Source organism: Onychomys torridus, chromosome 4 (genome assembly GCF_903995425.1).
Source record: "Onychomys torridus chromosome 4, mOncTor1.1, whole genome shotgun sequence".
Taxonomy (NCBI): Eukaryota; Metazoa; Chordata; class Mammalia; order Rodentia; family Cricetidae; genus Onychomys; species Onychomys torridus.
Genome location: NC_050446.1, coordinates 11,657,295 through 11,677,678, shown reverse-complemented (window position 1 = coordinate 11,677,678; position 20,384 = coordinate 11,657,295). Strand labels below are relative to the sequence as shown.

At 50.3% G+C, this 20,384-nt stretch overlaps 1 protein-coding gene across 6 annotated transcripts in view; it reads right to left on the bottom strand.

Moving 5' to 3' along the window:
* Positions 1-20,384, bottom strand: part of Vav2 (vav guanine nucleotide exchange factor 2) — a 169,211-nt gene that overhangs the window by 37,191 nt on the left and 111,636 nt on the right. For 3 of the 6 annotated variants that reach the window (XM_036185210.1, XM_036185215.1, XM_036185212.1), the window contains exons 5-9: positions 5,159-5,261; positions 3,538-3,552; positions 2,422-2,520; positions 1,248-1,316; positions 16-116 (exon numbers count right to left, since the gene is read on the bottom strand). In XM_036185210.1, coding sequence (XP_036041103.1) covers positions 16-116; positions 1,248-1,316; positions 2,422-2,520; positions 3,538-3,552; positions 5,159-5,261 — 387 coding nt within the window. The remainder of the gene's footprint in view (positions 1-15; positions 117-1,247; positions 1,317-2,421; positions 2,521-3,537; positions 3,553-5,158; positions 5,262-20,384) is intronic. The other 3 variants (XM_036185211.1, XM_036185213.1, XM_036185216.1) reach the window with 1 other exon arrangement.

Below are 20,384 nucleotides of genomic sequence, written 5' to 3'. Positions count from 1 at the left end.
CCAGCTGTCACTCACCTTTCCTTGAACTCCAGGAAGACCTTGGCCAGGGTGCTGCCACCAGCCATCATGGACACATCAATGGCCCGCAGAAAGCTGTGGTGCACCTTGATGAGGTCCTAGAGGGAAAGTAGGGTCAGTGCATGGCCAGGCACACTCAGGCCCCTCTGGCCAAACACACCCATGAGGTACTGCTGGGTTTTCACCCAAGCCTGTGAATGCTGGTGTCACTCAGCTGGAAGCTTCTGGCAGGCATGGCTAACTTTTTTGACATTGCAGTCCAGTGCCATCAAGAGAGTTGACACTCAGAAATCACACAATTTAATGACCAAAATGTAAAACTGCAAAAGAAGTCTCATGATGTTTTAAGTAAACTTGAGATTTAGCATTAGGGCTACATTCAAAGCCATCCTAGGTCAAATGCTCCACCCTCCACCAAGCCACAGGTTGGACACCCCTGTCTCAGTGCCTGGTACACAGCGACACTGGAGCATATTCCTATCATGCAGTGGAGAGAGCTGCCCAGACCTGAATCAGCCCCTAAGGACACATGGTAGCTGCCTCAGAACAGACTTGATTCCAGAAGAGGATGGAGAAAGCAGAGTGGCTGTCCTCAGCTAACAGCCTTGCAGGTCTCCCTGCAGCTGAGAAGAAGGGAGAGGCTCACAACTACTCAGCTCTCCGTTTCTGCAAGACGTAATGCCCTTACTGTGTCACCTTGGCCTGGGGAAGCATGCTTCCTCGAGTTTCACAGTAGATACAGAACAATGCTCAGCACACTAGCCACCCCCTCTTCCTTCCCAGCTTCTTTTCTGTCCCAAGTCACTTGTCCTGGCTGAGGCCCAGGCAGTAAAGGGGACACTCTGGTCGGCCCTATGTGGGAGAGTAAGATTCTCCCACCCCACCTCAGTCACTGACTGGACAGAAGGTGGTAAGGCAGCATGCTCTGGAGGCCATCCACTCATGTGCAGCATCTGGAGTTGTCAGCCAGCTGCCTCCACAGGTTAACCTTCACATGGGGTCATCTGGTGCACATTTCCCTCTATGCTAACTGGAAACCTTGAGTATAGTCCTGTGGGTCTCAAGTCCCTTCCAGAGCCATGTGAATCTGTGCACAGCTGACAACTAACATACAGAGTCACATGGAAAACTCTCAGGTCACACCAGATACCTCATCTTCTCCCTCCTGAAGCCAGAGTCTCCAGAGTGGGATAGCTGCATACCTGGCAGGAATATTCCAGAAAGCTTACCTCCAGGTTGATGAAGATGGCAGCCATGTCCGCCGGGCTCAGCACCAGCCGCAGGGGGCCCACGTAGTTCTGGAAGGAAGAAGTTTATGCTGCCACTCAGTATGTAGGGTGCTTGCCACAACCAAAGCCAAAGATGCCAGGTACAAGGAGGTGCTCAGTGCTCAGTGCTCACTGGTTAGCACATGAAGAAGGCACTATGGGACTGAAGAATGGGCAAGGCAGACTGGAACTGAGACCACAACCCACAGCACAGCTCTGTGGAGGCCATAATATGGCCAGCCTGGGCCAAGGGACAGTGTATCTCACTCACCATTCTGGCTACACTGGGGCCAACTCCACACTAGAGAACAGCCAAGAGAAGTTTAGCCTAACAATGGTGTTGCTCTTTACACAAGGACACAGATGCACCAGGAAAATTTGAAAGCCAGACCTACTGGGTGGTCATAGGGGCTAGGTGGTTGGGTATAGGTCATTGATAGTACTCGGGCTTGGGTGGCATCTAGTCACAAGGCTCATCACATGGAATGTGCTACATTCCTGGCCACCGACAAAGACACCAGTGGGCCCCACAGGGCAAGGAGAAGCTTAGAAAACTTAGCTCACAACCTGGCCTCACATGTTCAAAAGCAGAGCTGCAGTCATGGCTGGCTTAGATGGGAACACTGAGAAGACAAGCGGGAGAGGCTAGGGGCTTTCCACAGAATGAGGGGAGGCTCTTTTTTTGTGGGAATATGATGACATGGTGGAGGGGCTGAAATCCCAGTGCGCTGTGTCAACTTGACAGTCTAGAGTCATTTGAGAAGGGGGTTTTAACCGAGGGATTGCCCAGATTGGCCTGGGGGCGGGAGTGGGTGGCTGGCTTGATTATTAACTGATGCAGGAGGACCCAGCCCATGATGAGTGGCACCAGCCCCTGGCCAGGTGGTCCTGGGCTGTGTAAGAAAGTAGCTAAGCATGAGCCTGTGTGGGCCAGCAAACGGCTTTTCTCCATGGTTCCTGTTTGAGCTCTTGCACTGACTTCCCTCAGTGGTGACTGTAATGGCGAAGTTACAAGCAAATACCCTCTTCTCTCCCTAAGTCCCTCTGGTTAGTGTTTTATCACAGCAACAGAGAGAAAAGGAGAACAGGCGCCAAGCCCCTTCACCCTGGGGTTCCGAGCCAAGCCGAGACTCACCTTCTCGATGTCCTCCAGGGTGCGGTAGTATTTGGCCTCGGTCTCCTGAATCTCCAACAAGCAGCAGCTTCTCTTGTCATCCTCAGTCATGCCCATTTTCTAGAGGAGACACCAGATATAAGCCAAGATCCCTCTACTTGGACACCCAGGTACCCGCTGCCAGCCATCTGTCCCATGAGGCCCTGGCTACCTGCCCCACACAACAGGATGACACCTTCCTTCCCAGTGTGGCCACAAGATTATTGAGTGTACTGTGAGGCCACAGGCCCTTCCCATGATCTGTGGTTGAGGAAACTGAGGCATGTGGCTAGGAGAGAACTTAATAAGAGCACCAAGGAAGGCACAGAAGCTTCTAGACTTCTAGGTATCACTCCTGACTGGAACCTCCAGTCCTCACCAGACTGGAGTGAAAGTCTTAGGAAAGGAACATACCACATATAGGTGAGGTGTGCTCATGGTATTTATATGAGTGGGTCAGCCCTGTCCAGCAGCTGGCATTGGACAACTCCTTGGAGACCCTCAGCTGATCTAACAGCTTCCTAACACTAAATGCCCCATAGGCCAGACTTCCCCGAGAAGCCACTGAGAAGTCAGAAGGCCTAAGGTAACAGCTCATCAGTGGGTCACCTGGGGACATACCTCGGGACAGGGCCTCCTTGACTGAAAGATGGCGTGCACGGGGTGGAGTGAAGCAGAGGTTTGGCCCCAGTCAGGCTGTGGTGGGCTTTATAGCTACTTTCTTTGGATTCTCTCAGACTCAGACAGCCAGGCCTGCCCCAAAGACTATGAAGACGTGGCACTCAACAGGTACATACCCAGTTATACTCTTGTTGATCCTAAGAGGCCCCCCACGCTGTGCCACAGTACTCTCGAGCACTGTGCAATGTGGAGTGGGGGCTTGGTAAGGTCCATCGCTCCTGAGGCTGCCTGGGATGGGTGGGGATGAGATCCATGGGGTGGATCTCAATTCAAGACCCTATACAACGCTGTGTGCCTGACAGTGTGTCACCAAGAACATGGTCCTGAACTTTCTCTATGGCCTCTGCTACCTTCCCTACAGGAGGGAAAGACAGAGCTGACGGGAGCCCACCTGGCCTGGTCTTACCTGCAACTTACCTGCATGTATCTGATCTGAATGCATGAAGGAGCAAACAAGATTGAACCAGTCAGCAGTGTCCACTGTCCTCAAGCCATGCTTGGGAAGTCAGGGGCACCACTGCCAGCCCACCCCACTGTTAGCCCCAGAAGCCACGTCACAGCCCTTCCCAGAGCCTGCTGAGGAAGAGTCAGGACACAACATAAGGATGCCAGAAAGTCTCCATGCCTGGGCTCTGAAAGCAGCACCTGCCTTTATCTTACTTCATAGAAGGTGCATTCCAATTGCCTCCCACTTGGACAGTTTGGTTCAGTTAGTCCCCAACAGGATGAGAAGGTGGGGGAACCCATTGTTTATTTCAGAGGTCCCTCATAGCAATAAGTCTATATTCCCTCAGTGGATGGACCAGACAGCTGAAAAGATCCAGCACCAGTGCTGGGCATTAGAACATTGGCTGTCCTTCCGGACATGGGCAAGCATGTCCCTGCCCTGGGGTTCTTCAGGACCAGGGACAGTGACAGGCTCCTGTAAGAGTTGTAGAATTCTCAAGAGAGGGCCTGACAGCCTGGGCTTGGGGACCATTCAAATACGGCTACTGTGCCTGGATGCTGACATTTACCCCCAGGGCACCCATCTTGCCAGGGACTTTGAAATGATGAGGCCTTAATCAGCCTGGTGATGTTTCCTAGGCCATGTCCAGGCCAGGTCTGGGGAAGCCCCAATCGGGCTGAGAGCAGAGCCTCTCCCACCCGCTCTGGAGCAGAAAGAAGTCCTGAACAGGATGGGGAAAGGAGGATGATTATAAGACTCTCAGGGACAAATGTGCATGATGTTCTTAAGGGTGTCGTGAGATGCTGCAATACCCCAGTCTAGCCTTCCATCTCTCCTCACAAGCCGGGGGCACAGCAGGATGCCACCAGCCTGGGAAAGGCTCTCGGGGCTCTTCAGGATTCTTCTCTCAGCTTTTTGTTCCTCTGACACCAGCTGGAGGCTCCCACACAGATGGGAGACAGAAATATTGGCTTTTGATAAATTTCCCACCTCTTCAGGAACACAAATGCGTCAAAAGCCTCCACAACTGACAAGTGGCACGGTGCCCACCTTTGGGGAAATCAGGGGTTCACGGGAGCTGTGGCCCCTCCAGGGCCCCCTCTCTGCATCCCTCCAGGAGGGACCCCCCACCTTCCACACAGCAGCTGTTGGCAATAAGCCGGAGCTGGCACAAAACATCGTCCGCAAGATCATTAGCCAAGGCTGCGTGGAAATAAATACCCTTCAACATAAAAGGCATGCAGCTGGCCGACTGAGCCCGCACCGGTCTCCTCATTCTCTGCACAAAGAGTTACAATGATGTGTGTGCTCAGTCCCACTGTGTGAGACTGAACACGGAGTTACTATTTAAGGCTCTCTGGATGGGAAGGATTAAGGACCTTCCAGGGGAAATTCTGTAGCCACTCTGCTGGAGGGGGCTCAACAGTCACAGGTCGAATCTAGGGCACCTCAGAGTATCCTGAAAGGGCTGCAAGGACACTGTAGGGGAGCCCAGGGGGATCGGGAAGGATGCAGATCTGTACTCAAGCAGCTCCCCATGGGAGGCTCAGTTTCCTGTAGCAAGAGCAGTGGGGGGGGGGGGGTGCTCACCATGGGCTGCTGCACCTCCACCTTGATGATGTCTTCATAGATGTCATCCCCTTCATCTTCACACGGGACACAGTCATAGATGTCCTCACCCAGGTCATGTTCACTGCACAGGGAGAGGTGGGTGAGCAAAGGAGAAAGGTCCAGCCACCTGGACTGGGCAGCTGTAAAGCATTTCCATGGCACCTGGCAAGGTCACCCTCCTTGGCTGAGGGTCCCCATCTACAAAGTGGAGTTGCCTCTGTGAGTTTAAATCAGATTAGGCAGAGACTGTCATGGGGATCTGCTTGTCTTCAATGGTTCTTTCTTCCTCAGCGACGCTCCAACCCTGGAGTAAATGCTGGAGACACACCAGGCAGAGGCCCTGGTTTCAGACACCTTCCTCTACTGGGATCCTCTTAGGCTGGTCAGCAGAAATGCCCAGCTCCTACCTCGGAACAGAGTTCCCATCTCAGCCTGTGCCTGGGATCTCCAAGTGCTCTGAGTAGCTAGCCCAAGGTTTCCACCATCCTTGTGGCCCCATCATGAAAATCAAGGGTACAGGACCCCCACATGACTGTCTCTCACACATTGTGGACACCAAGCAGAAGGGAGGAATGGGGAGAGACATGGAATACATAGTGCACCTTCTCAAGCCAGAACCCACAAAAGCAAAGACCAACTTTTGATTCACAGCTCCTGGACTTTCCCCAAGCTGCCATGACAACTAATGGACAGTGACTGTCCATCACTGTGCCCAGTCACTGACTAATGGACTGTCCATCACTGTGCCCAGTCACTGACTAATGAACTGTCCATCACTGTGCCCAGTCACTGTTGTGCTTGGAATGAGAAAGGCTCCAACAACCTCATTTGCATGCTTGGTTCCCAGTTGGTAGAACTGTTTTGGGAAAGATTAGGGGGTGTGGCCTTGCTGGAGGAGGTGTGTGACCGGGAGGTGGGCTTTGAAGTCTTTGGACACAGCCAGTCTTTCAGTCTTTCTCTCTCTCCTCTCTCTTTGCCTCCAACTTGTGGATAAGATGTAAACTCTCAGCTACTACTCCAGCACCATGCCGGCCGGCTGGCCTGCCTGCTGCCATGTTCCCTGCTGTGAGAGTCATGGACTCACCCTCTGAAACTGTAAGCAATCCCCCATTAAATGCTTTCTTTTATAAGTTCCATTGGCCATAGTGTCTCTTCATAGCAACAGAAAAATAACTAAGCCTAGGAGACAAAACCCTGGGCATGTCTGAGAGAATCTCTAGATTGGATTGACTGAGATGGGAAGACCCACCTTGAATGTGGGAAGCATTATTCCATGGGATAGGACCCTGCACTGAATAAAAAGGAGAAAAAAGTTGAGCACCAGCAGTCATATCTCTCTCTCTCTCTCTCTCTCTCTCTCTCTCTCTCTCTCTCTCTCTACTTCCTGACTGTGGGTGCAATGTTTACATCTTAAATCCCAGCAGGAAACAGAGAGTGCACTAAAAACAGCTTTCATGTTTAAAGGCTTCGAGATTTTAATGAAATGTCTTTAAACTTCCACAGCCTGCTTCCAGTGACATACTCCCTCCAGCAGGGCCATACCTCCCCAAACACTGCCAGCAACTGGGAACCAAGTATGCCTAAGACTATGGGGGGCATTTATCATTCAAACTACCTCCCACAAGAGCGCTCTGAGACCTCTGCCTGTGTGTCTAGGGGTTCCCAGGCACACAAGGAGCTAGTGCAGTCCCCAGACTCCCTTTCCATATGCCTTGCAGTTGATGATAAGACATCTGCCCATGCTTTGGCAATCCCATCCTTCACTCTGAACCCTCCCCAACCCATGGTGCAGATCTCCTCAAGCAGTCTGTCCGCCGTCCCGTGCCCACTGCCTCAGGGGAGGTAATCGTGCTCTGGGGTTCAGAGGTGCAGATAGCAAGCCCAGAGCTGAAAGCAATGAGATCCCACTGGGTAAAAGTTTGGAAAGGGTGGTGCTTTGGGTACAAGCACAAGTCAGAGGACAAGGCTGACAGAGGACGAGTCACATTCCAACAGTCACACAGCCACGTGCCCACCCACCCTGAGCCTTCTGAACACCTATACCTACACCAAAGTTCTGACTGTTGTTTGGTGTCTTTCAAGACAGGCTCAACTCTGTAACCTAAGCTGGCTTAGAACTCACCATGGAGCCCAGGCTAGCCTCAAATTCATGACAATCCTCCTGCCTCACTAGCCTGCTAAATGCTATGTGGACATGGTGCGGAGGTGCATATGCTACAGTATGTGTAGTCAGATCACTGCGTAGACTCCATTCTCTCTTGACACCTTTATTTGGACTCCAGAGATCTAATTAAAGCACTAGGGCTTGCATATAGGCAACTACCCTCTGAGCCAGCTCACCGATCCATCAACCTAAATTTTAAAAAGCCATTTGTTCTTTTTAGGCCCATAAAATCCTTAGAGGTGGCCATTTTACACATTAAATTATACATCTGTGCTTGCATGCAAATAGGAACGAACGAACAAACACACACACACACACACACACACACACACACACACACACACACACTGGCTTCAGCCCCAATTCTTCTTGGCTCTTCTCCCTGCAAATAGTGGGGTATCATCAATGGTGTGCAGACACTGGGGTGCACACAGCCTCCTGCCATGCAGGGCTAACAGTCAAGTTCACCTCAGAACATCCTGTGGTCTTTCCTGCTGACCCATGAGAGGGTCCAACCCTAGGTAGGTCTGTCTGTCTCTTGGAAATTGTCACCAGAGATAACACAAATGATTTCCCCTGCCTATCTGGGCTCTGTGCCAAATTTTGGCCCTGCCACTCTCTACCCTCCAGACTCCTAGGCTAGGTGAGGGCTTCAGGGTCCTTTCTGGCAGATATTAGTCAGCAGAGCGAGGCTGGAGGCAAAGCTGCTGTCTACAATTCCGACCACGTGGAACTGAGGGAAACAGATGCTCCAGGCTTCAGGAGCAGACTGCTCCTGACAGATGAGACACCTCCCTTTCTAGAGACAGACACCAGCTTCGCTCCAACGGGCTGGGGGAAGGAAGTGATGGACAGGGAGCTTTGATGGTTACATATTCCACAAGCCAGTCAAAGGGGTCAAATGGGTGAAATTTGAGCCTGAATAGGGTCTTGCAGATTGGCAACCAGCCAGCATTGGAGCCCTCACTTTTTCTCATCCTACCTTGTGAGGATATCCAAGAGAATTCCAGGATGACCCAGCTGGGTTCCTTCCCAATAAAAGACCTGTGCATGGACCCTACCTCAGGCTGACTGGAACCAGTTCTTGAAGTATGACTCTTAGCTCTGCTAAGGGCCTGGCTCCTAACTCTCACTTGAAGATGGGATGGCTGGAAGGATCATAGCTCTACTGTGATCTCTAGAGCCCTGTCCTGATCATGGCGAAACATCATTCATGTCTCACATACTCCATGGTACCCAGCTCTGAAGCCTTGGACAGGTAGATGCACAAAAGAGGAGGTGCATATGCTAAACTTGGGTAGGAGGGGTCAGCCCCATCGTCCCCCAACAAGGCAGTGGGTTTGCAAGAAGGTCCTAGCATTTCCTAGTCAGATGAAGCTTGAATGGCACCATCAAGTTTCCCATGAACTTATGGGTTCTAACAAAGATTAGGCAAGCTCACAGCTCCCTTACCCCCAGCTGACTCCATATCAGCTACACACACCTGCATCCACTGGCCTCATAAGCAATGACAGATGGTGAATTTTCAGTGTCTTTGGTGGGGTTGATAATATCAGAAATATACCTTGGCTGACCCATTCTGACAAAGGGATTGTCCAACACCTGACCCAACTCATTCCACCTTATCACAGACTGACTGATCTCTCCACTTCCCCACCCTCAACCTCCCTTCTGGCTGATCCTCAACAGACCACCTTCCCCATTGCAAAGTCGACAGCATAGACAGCTCTTCTCTTTGGCATCTGGTTTCTTGTCCTCTGCATCTCATTCCTGAGTTCAGGAAGATTTGCAGCTAGTCCTTTGCAAAGCTGAATGAGTAGTAATCTGTGATCTGATCTCCTTTTCTATGGACACTGGGACCCTTAAAAGTACAACCAAGTATGGTGGCATGCTCTTGTAATGCCAACACTAGGGAAGTAGAGAGAAGTGGATCATTAGGGCCTCCTGGCCAGCCAGCCGAGCCTCTTTGATGGACTCCAGGCCAGTGAGAAACCCTGCCTCAGAATACAAGAAGGGGAGCTAAAGAAATGGGCTCAGAGATTAATAGCACATACTGCTCTTGCAGAGAACCAGCAACTGCGTCAAGTGGCTCACAACTGCCTGTAACTCTAGGTCCAATGCTTTCTTCTGAACTCTTTGAAAATCTGTTCTCACACATGTACATACCACCACCTAACACTTAAAAATAAAATAAATATGAGGCTGGAGAGATGGCTCAGTGGTTAAAAGTATGGATTGCTTTTGCAGAGGACCTGGTTCAGTCCCAGTATCTACATGGCAGCTCACAACCACCTATAACTCTCTCTGGGCCTTCTTCTGGCCTCCACGGGCTCTGCATATATGTGATACACATACATACGTGCAGACAAAACACTCATACACGTAAAAACTCACACAACTCAGGTCCTCTACAAGAGCAGCAAGTGCTCTTGAACAAAGTCTATTTTATCAGGGCCCCCCCCCCCCATTATCTTACCTAAGAAACTTTCGCTTTCCTCTAAGCCACAGAGGACTTATTACCCAACATTTTCTAAGACCTGTACAGCTACAGCGCTTCTGTTCAGGTGTCTGTCTGATCCATCTGAATTGGTTCTGTGTATAACATCCCCACAGGAATGCCCAAGTGTTCCAGAGTTATCTGCCTCAGACTTTCTTCTTTCTAGTTGGCTTCTTAAACATCCTGGACAAAACTCCACCTCACTACATAACTCCAGGTCCCTTCTAGAACTCCTGGTTCTGTCCTACATGGGCACTCACCTGCCCATATGCAAACACTAATGTTTCACCTCGATTTATACCAAGTTTTGTGATGGTGTTATAAAGTCCTCCAGCTTTCTTCTTCTACAACACAAAATGACTTGTTGGGTAAGGGTGCCTAACAACCCGAGTTTGATTCTTGGGCTCCACATGGTGGAAGGAGAGAACTAAGCTGTCCTCTGAAACTCCACCGCAGGCCATGGCTCCTAATTTTGTTAAGTGAATACCGGACATTATGACTGATATGCATGGAGACTCTGGGTCCTGCAACTTCTGACATCATGTTTAGAATGAACCTAGCTGGACTCAGATAAGAGGACATCCCGCAGAGGGCAGAGATGACAGAGCCGCTGGATTCGGGTTCCAGCTGCCACCACATTTTGGTGGAACACTTGGGTCCCTTACTGTACAGATAGGATGAAGGTAGGTTCTGGGCTTCTGCTGAGACCATTGCCTCCCTTCCAAACTCTTTCATGCTTCACCCACAGAACAGTCCTAAAGACCTGAAGACCACGTGGTCAGGTACACCACAGCCAACAGCCCTACTTCTCAGTTTCTGTCTTTGTCTTGTTTCTGTTGCTGCCAAAAAACCCGGACCAAAACAACTTAAGGGAGAAGGAGTTTATTTGGCTGCAGGTCCAGGTGACAGTCCTTGTTGCAGGGAAGTCAGGCAGAGGGCCTTGAAGTAGACAGTCACATCCACAGTCAAGAGCAGAGAACGATGTATGAGCACATGTATGTTAGCGCTCAGCACACTTTCTCCACACACTTTCTCCACTCTTTGAGAGCGCAGGGAATGGAGCCATCCACAGTGGGCTGGGTTTTCACGTCTCAATGAACACAAGCAACATAATCCCTCACACATGTGCCCAGGGGCCCACCTGATCTAGACAATCTCTCATTGAGACTCTCAGATGACTGTAGACTGTGTCAAGCTGAGAATTAATACTAACCATCACCCTCCTCAACCTTCAGGGAGTTCTCAGTCCAGTGTTCTGTCTGTCCTTCTGACAGTCTGGATCCTGACTGCCTTTCAGAAGCACAGGTGTTTAGTTCCAAGCCTGTGGCACTCCTGGCAGGTAGTGGAATGTTCATGAGGTGGGGAAGATGCTAAGTCACTGTGGGTGGGACCTTGAATGAACTATTAAGACTCCACACCTTCTCCCTCTCTTTTCTCAACTGTCATGAGTTTCACCCCTATGCCCTGAGTTCCATCATGACTAACGCAGCTGAGCCTGGAGACCATGTACAGAAACTGTCATGATGTCGGTGCTACCACAGACTAAAGCAGCTGAGCCTGGAGACCATGTACAGAAACCTTCAGCTGCTGTAAGCCTGTCTTCTCTTTCAGTTGGTTGTTAGGCATTCTGTTATAGTACTGAGAAGCTGACAAACACACCTGGGAAGCAGCCTTCTAGAACCTCATCCACTCAAGATGGATACTTCCTCCACTTTCTCCCAGCTTTTGGCAGCTGTTCAGTGCCTCTGAGTGCATTTTAACGTATTTTCCCCCCAAGCTTTGTCGTTGCTGGCTTCAGGAACATCAGTCTGACCCTACATTCTATCACTGCTGAGAGCCAGACTTCCTTAGATATCAAGCAGCCCACATCTGCATCAGCATAAATGGAAGCTCAGGGGTACCATTATATAGTGTCTGGAGCCTCCATCCTCCCAAAGTGAGCACCTAGAGAAAAGCCTCTGAGGGAATTCTCAGTAGCGAGAGGGGACCAAGCTTTGCCCCATCTGGTCATAGAACAAACAAGGCCACAGCACTGGGAAGTTGTGTCACATAGGACTAAGACACTGGGAACACCCCCAGCAGATACCCCAGCATCACATAGTACTGAGACACTGGGAACACCCCTAGCAGATACCCTACTATCACATGGTACTGATATACTGGAAACACCCCAGCAGGTACCCCCAACATCACATGGTATTGAGATAATGGGAACACTCCCAGGAGATGCCCCAACATCCCATGGTACTGAGACACTGGGAACACCCCAGCAGATAGATACTCCAACATCCCATGGTACTGAGACACTGGGAACACTCCCAGCAGATACACCAGCATCCCATGGTACTGAGACACTGGGAACACTCCCAGCAGATACACCAGCATCCCATGGTACTGAGATACTGGAAACACCCCAGCAGGTCCCCCCAACATCACATGGTACTGAGATAATGGGAACACCCCAGCAGGTACCCCAACATCACACGGTACTGAGATACTGAGAACACCCCGAGGGTAGTACTCAACACATGTGCACTGCTGTGTTCTGCTCTTGCCTTCCCCCCAAATCAATGGCAACCAGAACCATCCATCCTGGCAGGACTGTATTTCACACACCACTTCCCACCATCTCTCCTTACCACCTTGAGGTCAATCATGGTCAGCCAGAAGCAGAGGGGAGGGGAGAGCTGTTCTGGTGCCTTAACCTAGGGCATCAGAGCCTCAAAGTTGTAGACTCTACACCTCCTCTCTACTCTGCAAAGCTTCCTGCCCAGAAACAGCCCATCTGATCCCTGTCTGTATCCTGGGCCGACCCTCCTCTCACAGCAAGGAGGATGCCCCTGAGCAGACTCCCCATACTGATACCATCTGCATTTATGCAATGCAGCCTCTGCCCATTATTTAATTAATTCAGGTCAACGAACAGCTCCATGCATGTTATTAGCAATTATAAAACTGGAGAACTGACGTTTCACACATGCATGCTCCAAAGTACTGGAGAGGAAAAATTAAGAGAATAGCCAAGAGGCAAGCTTTTTATTTTTAAATGAAAATAAAATTATACTGTTACACAGAGAAATCCTGTCTCAAAAAACCAAAAAAAAAAAAAAAAAAAGAAAAGAAAATTATAAAAGTAAAATCAAATATGATAAATAGCCAAAAGATAAACTCAGAGGCCAAGGCAAACAAGTATCAATCAGATACTTTGAGGTTGGCCCATATTTATCCTAAGATCAGTTCTGCACCCAAATCTCTGTTGATCCTTGGGACAGAGATGACTTCAAGGTGGAGGCATGGCGGGGACAATGCTTAGATGAGAAGGGAGTTACTTCGGTGTTGGTGGGTGAGGTGACAAGCTCAGGCAATAGGATGGCTAATTTTGATTGTCAACTTTCAACTAAAATCTCTGTTGCTAGATACTCCTGTCAGGGTGTTCTTTAAATCTGTTTGCGGATTTGAGGAGGGAAGAGCTACTTGGAACCTGGGCCATGCTCTCGGGTGGCTGCCCACATAAAAGGGCATGGAAGGAAGAAATCGTTTTGGTTTTGACCTGCTTGCCCTCACTCTCCCTGGCAAGTTCATCTCTCCTGTTGCTGCAACCAGCACTAAGTCCAGCTCCTCCAGGACTCCAGTGGAAACTGAAAAGCAACAGCTGAACAGGAACCCTCCAGGACTCCTGTGCCAGACCACAGCTGTGCAGGGGTCAAACACCAGGGACCGCACAACTATTGGACGTTCCATTATGAGCCCGACATCGTCAGACTCCCCAGATGGACCACAACCTGTAAACCAGTCTGTTCAACTCCCTTCATTCTATCCGTTCTGTTCCTTAGAGAACCCTGGCTTATACAGGCTTTCCTCCTGGCCACAGTGGCAGGGATGTCCCAGAACTTCCTTGCTTCTTATACAAAGGTCTCACCTACACCTCCCGGGTCCTTGCATCCGGGATGACAGATTAGCAAATGTCTCATATGTGAGGACCTTGCTGATAAAATGAGTAGGGAGAGGCACCGAGCTGAGAGCAGGCTGCAAAATGAGGCTACCTGGGTGACCTGGAGTGCCCTGTGCGGCAGCTGGATTAGGAGCAGGATGTACAGGACCCTCACTCCCATTTTCTCATGAGCTCAATGAGAACCCAGCTGAGGCCCCAGAGCCTGCCTCAAACTGTCTCCCATACAATCCTCCTCAAGGACCAAGGCCAGGCTGTAGGGCCTTACACTGGGCCAATTTTAGTCCACCTTACCACAGACCTTAGAAAGTTCAAGTCCCTGCCTGGTCCTGTCAGGAGGCTCCAGGAACACAGAAGGGTAGAACTAGAGCCCGATTCACCCAGGGCCATGCTTCCTGGAAAAGCTGGGTCCCCATCACACTGCAGCTGGACAGCCAGTGCTGGTGAGTGCACATGGGCTCCAGGACAAGTGAGTGGGATGGACTCCTCCCTGGAACCGGACTCTTGTGTGTCGTCCCTGGTCTGGGAGGTAGTAAAGAGCTACACCATTTCCTAGCTCGGTTTCCCTAGCACAGGCCTTGCATAGAGTAAATGTTCAATGCATGGCAGCCATGGTACACCATCCAGAGGGTGGAGGAGAGGTTCAGTCAGGAACATGACTTCAGCACAGGGGCTGTGCTCATGCACAGAACATGGGGCCAGCGAGATGACTCAATGTGTGCCTGCCACCAAGCTTGATGACCTGAGTTCAATCCCCAGAACCCACATGATGGAAGGAGAGACTTGATTCCTGAAAGCTGACCTCTGACCTCTACACATGAACCCAATCCATTAACACAAAATAAATAAAATGCAATTACAGTATTGTTAATAAAATAAGACTTAGATGCTAAAGAGAAGACTTAGGGGGCTGGAGAGATGGCTCAGAGGCTAAGAACACTGGCTGTTCTTCCAGAGGTCCTGAGTTCAATTCCCAGCACCCATATGGTGGCTCACAACCATCTGTAATGAGATCTGGCTCCTTCTTCTGGCCTGCAGGGATACATGCAATCAGAACACTGTATACATAACAAATAAATAAATCTTTAGAGAGAGAGAGAGAGAGAGAGAGAGAGAAGACTTAGTGAATAAGAGCATTTACTGCTTTTGCAGAAGACCCAAATTTAGTTCCTACTACTCATATGTGACAGCTCATAAATGCCTGTCAACTTCAGCTTCAGGGGATTCAAAATCTCTGGCCTCCTCTGGCACCTGCACTTATATGTACATATTCGATTAAAAGGACATTTAATAACAATAATAATAATAATAATAATAATAAGCCACAACTCTTTTAAAATTAAATCTTAGAAAGGAAGAAAGGAAGGAAGGAGAGGAGAGGGGAGGGGAGGGGAGGGGAGGAGAGGCAGGAGAGATAGCTCACTCAATGGTTAAAAGCACTTGCTGCTCTTCCAGAAGACTCAAAAGTTCCCTACACCCACATCCAATGGTTTATAACCACCTGTAACTTTAATCAGAGGATCTGGAGCCTCTTCTGGCCTCCTTGGGCACTCAAACATATGGCACTGGCACACACTTGCAGGCAGCAGAGACAGAGACATACATACACATAAATGAAAATCTTTTTCAAAAAAAATATTTTTACTGACAGAGCACAAGCTTCAGGAATGGCTCAGTCAGCCAAGTGCTTGCCACACAAGCATGAGGACCTGAGTTCGATCCTCAGTAACCACTTAAAGGGCAGGGGAGGAGGCATAATAGTGGCATGTGCTTGTGATTCCAGGTCTGAGGAGGTGGAGCAAGGTAGATGTCTGGGACTTGCTGACTAGCCAACTTGACCTAATGGGAGAACTCATTTCAAGAACCTCTTTCAAAAAAAAAAGGATGGCACCCAAGGAATGGCCAGCCACCAAGGTTGATATCCACATGTGCTCATTAGGCATTCATATACAGAGACTCCAGGGATAGAACCCATGGCCTTTCACATGCTAAGCAAATGCCTAAGGACACCAGATTAAACAACAATGAACACAAAAGCTAGACCATAGAAGCCCAGGAACTTGGGGCTGTGCTGGCCTCCCAGGGTTGCAGGAATTGCCCTTCCTGGTCCAGCTGCCCTGAGAAAGCACAAGAACATATGTGTGGGGAGGGACCGGCCCACACAGTGGCAGGACTATGACAATTAGACACAGCTGGGCCACATGGCGTGAAGGCACAGTTGCCCCTTACCTGCCCCTGTCTCCTCCTGCCTCACCCACTCCCTCCTGCAGCTTCTGGAGCCAGCTGCACCCGACAGATGCCACCTCCCAACAATGACTCCTCTTACAATGGTCTGAACTCTTCCAGAGGAGGCCCCCTCCCACCTCCAGCCTGAGCCCCTGCAGCCCACAGCCTCACTAGCCCACATGGGGGCTGATCCCGGCCGGTACCCTGGTTTTCAACAAGGCAGCTGCTGAGAGGCCCAGCTCCCTCACCCTGCTAAAGGAGGGAAAATGAGCAACTGCCCTCTGCCTCAGGCACTGGGTGTTTACAGGGGACATAAACATCGTGCTGACAGGCTTGGCACACACTGTGAGCTCAGCCCCAGGCATGAGGCTGGCAGGCAAGCCTGTGACAAGCCACCATGAACTTGTTACTAGGAAACCAAAGGGGACATGGGGGGAGGGGGTCCTTTGCTGTTTTGTTTTTCTCCGACCTCAGCCCACACCAGACTACGGTTCATCTCAGGGCACAGGCGGCAGAAGTGGCTGCTATGGACTGGACGGTCTCTTTGTGGGGACATATGGACAGACAAGGACCCCAGACACCTTTAATCACTCTCTGTTGGAAGAGTCACTTTACCTATAGGTAGGAGCCAGGAACTACCTAGCCAGACCTACCTGGCTACAAGCCTATTGGGGCTCTGCCCAACCCCCCACCCTCCAACACACACACACAGACACACACACACCCCACACATACACATAGACACACACACACACACACACACACACACACACACACACACACACACCCTCCAACACACAGAGAGAGAGAGACAGAGACAGAGACAGAGAGACAGAGAGAGAACGCCACTACCTCTTTTCTGAGAATTCTTTCTAAGCAGCAGAAGAGCCTAGAAACATGGACAAATAAATAAATAAGCAAGCAGGCGGCACTGGGTCACAAGGACTGGTCCCATAGGGACACCCTAGGCCCCAGGCAGATGGCCCAGGGTTTCAGTTCCTCCTTGTCACAAGACTGTGGCCTCCAGCAAGGCACTTCCCCTCCTGAAGCTCTAATTTTCAACTGCAAAATGGAGGACGGAGCCCCCACTGTGCTGTCAAGGCTGAAATGGCAGGGAAGCCTGCAGGGCAATGTGGGGAACACACAGGACCCTTCACACAAGGACTGCAATAGTCTGAGCATCCATCACCCCCTTGTCGCCTGTCCCCACCCCTCTTTTGATGGGGATGAGCGCCCAGGGTACATGTGTGAAGACTAGATGATAACTTGAAGGAATCGGTTCTCTCTTTCTACCTGGTAAGTCCTGGGACTTGAACTCAGGCTGTCAGACTTGGCTGCAAGCACCTTTCCCTGCTGAGCCATCTCACTGGTCCTAGCTATTCCTTCTAACACTCTGTGTTAGGCTCAAGTCAAGTGATCTGCCTGCTATACTCCTCACAGAGGACCTGTAGGGAGCACTCCCCTATCATGACAGTGATGTAGTAAAACAATGAAAACTCAGGGTCAAGGTCACCCAGTGCTCTGGACAGACAGACATCAGGGGAAGGCATCCTTTTGGTACGGCAGGGCTGTGGATGGCTTCTCAGAAGTGGTGTCTAGGCTGGGTTTTGCAGAATGAACAGGAGTTTGGCAATACCAAAGATGCCGAGTGCATGATTGAATTTCCACAGAGGAACCCTGCGTGGCCTGCTTATTCATTTTTCAGCGTTCTCCCTTATGTGGTTCTGTATGCCACATCTGTGCTAAGTATAAGAGACGTGAGTGACTTCAGGAAGGCCAAGTCTTCATATCTCAGGGTTTCTAAAACGCATCGTTGGATTTGGAAGGCCCTGTAAGGCAGGACAAAGCTCTCAGCTGCCTGTAGGAAAATGGCAGCATACCCCACACATGGTTTTAAAACTCCTTTTTCTGGATGCCTCAGACAGGAGAGAAAGACCCTGGCTGGCTTGGTCCTGTGAGATCCTGTGCCTTGTCTTCTGTTATATATAACTGAATAGTTAGTCAGAGCAGAAGGGGAATGGGGGCCTGCCCCCACATCAGGAGGCCCCTTGCGATCTCTAGCACAGAGATCCTGCAGTGCTGGGATCAGGAAACCTCCTGAAGTCGTGACAGCTGAGGCCCACTGCACTCCCACTATACTGAGAGGCTCACACTGGAGGGCTCACACCAGCACAGGCCAGAATGAGATAGGAACTGTTTCTAAGTCCCCAGCCTAACCTGCAGCCCTCTTCACAGGCGAGGGGATTGGCAGTTGGTGAGACAGGAGGGCAGGGCTATACTCCCAGGTCGCCAGAGACAGAACTGTGGGCCCTAAGTTCCCAAGTAAGATATAAATGAGGCCCACACTCTCTCCAGACCCCTGACCAAAACTCAGCAGTGGCTGACCTGGCGTGCAATTCAACAGATCCTGCAGAGTCCTCAGAGGGCATTCCAATAGACAGCTGTTATGGTGGGGACACATTTGCTTTGGTTTCAGTAGTCACTGGTAAGGTGACCATGTTCCTGTAAGCAACAATGTTAATGATGCTCACTGGGTCACTGTGGTGGTTTGAATGTAATTGGCCCCCATAAGCTCAGAGGAGGTGGCACTATTAGGAGGTGTGGCTTTGTTGGAGGAAGTGTGTCACTGTAGGGGTGGGCTTTGAGGTCTCCTATATTCAAGTTACGCCCAATGTCACAGTTCACTTTCTCTTGCCGAAAGATCAAGATGTGGAACTCTCAGCTCCTTCTCCCTGTACCACATCTGCCTGCATGCCGCCATGTCTCAGCCATGATGATAATGGACTAAACCTCTTAAACCGTAAGCCACCCCATGAAATGTTTTCCTTTAAAAGAGTTGCCATGGTTATGATGTCTCTTCACAGCAATAGAAACCCTAACTAAGACAGCCACCAAAAGAGAGAGACAGGAACAGAGGTTGTGAGAAAGCACTTGCTGCCAAAGTGTAAGAATCTGAGTTCAAATCTCCAGAAGCCATAAAGGCTGGACATGGTAGCAAGCACGTCTATAATCCCAGTGCTGTTAGAAAGCACTACAGAGGGGCCAGGCCTGGAGTGTTCTGGGGTCAATGGGAGAAAAACAGTCACCCTCCCAGGCCACTGCCACCCCTGCCACCACCTCTGTACTTCAACTCCTCCCAGAGCATGAAAGGAATCCAAACCTCCTCCATTTACATATCTTAAGAATTACTGCAAAGCTGTTTTTATAACGCAATAAAATATACAGCTATACACTTACAGAGAAGTTACAGTCCCTGGCTTGGCCATTTGTTTAAAGCTGAAAACTAATTCACCTCAGAGGACAATGAAGTCAGAGCCAGCACAAAGCAGGCTCTGCCATGACAGACTGTAGAGTCTGCGACCTCAAAGGGACATCTGTGCAGGTTTCAGAGTGGAGACAGAGAATTTGAGGCCCTTGGAGGGACCAAGAAACTTGAGGCAGTATCACAGAGAGCACTGCCAGGGCAGCTAGACAGCCTAATGCGGGTGATGCACACTCTTGCTTTCCTGGGCCCGGGGGACGCTCCAGCCATGTCACCTGGGCACAGAGAGCCCTAAAGGGCAAGAGGAAGACCATGGGGCAAAGCTAGACCTCTGTAACCCCAGGGCCCTAACTGCTGCACCTCACATGTACACACTGTTCTTGTGCCAGCAGATGTACAAAGTGGCCACCAGTCCTGCAGATGTAGACTGGGGGGCAGGCTGGAGAGGTGGGATCAGACCTCCCAGAGGCACGCCATCATGCAAATGCAGGTGCCAATTTTTAGAGCCATTGAAAAGCCGGCCTTTCCTTTTGGGCTTATTTTGCTTAATAATGACATTTTTAAGTGGCAGTGTTTTGTGTTTGTTGTCTCAAGCAGCTGCTCCGACTGCTTGATCACACATTACTTAACAATCTGAAGAGGGAGCTAAGAGCCTTTTCCAGTGTTCCTCATGTATGGGGTTCTGCTCAAGCTCCCAGAAGGACATTTGAAACCACAGCCCCTACTGCCCAGCTCAGTGGCCCAGGGCCATGCACAGTTGTCATGTAACAAATGGATCTGGACCAATCACAGACTATATGCCCAGCCAGGGGACTGACTGAAAACGCAGTTTCTTGTTGGCAGCTGTTCTGCGGAAAACATCGCTCTGGAAACATTCTGGGTCAATCAGTTCAAATAAAATACATTCTTCAGATTAACTTCACCTGCTTCTTCTTCCGCTTTTGATGTGGCTACCAGAATATCAGCAGTCAGGCATATAACTCATGTTTGTTTTCCTCCACACAGCGCTGCCACAGCCACTTAGAAGCCAGGGAGAGAGATGTTCTCAGCCAGTGAGGCAGATTAGGTGAGAGCCCCCAGGTGCTCATGGTGCCAGTGAGCACCCTG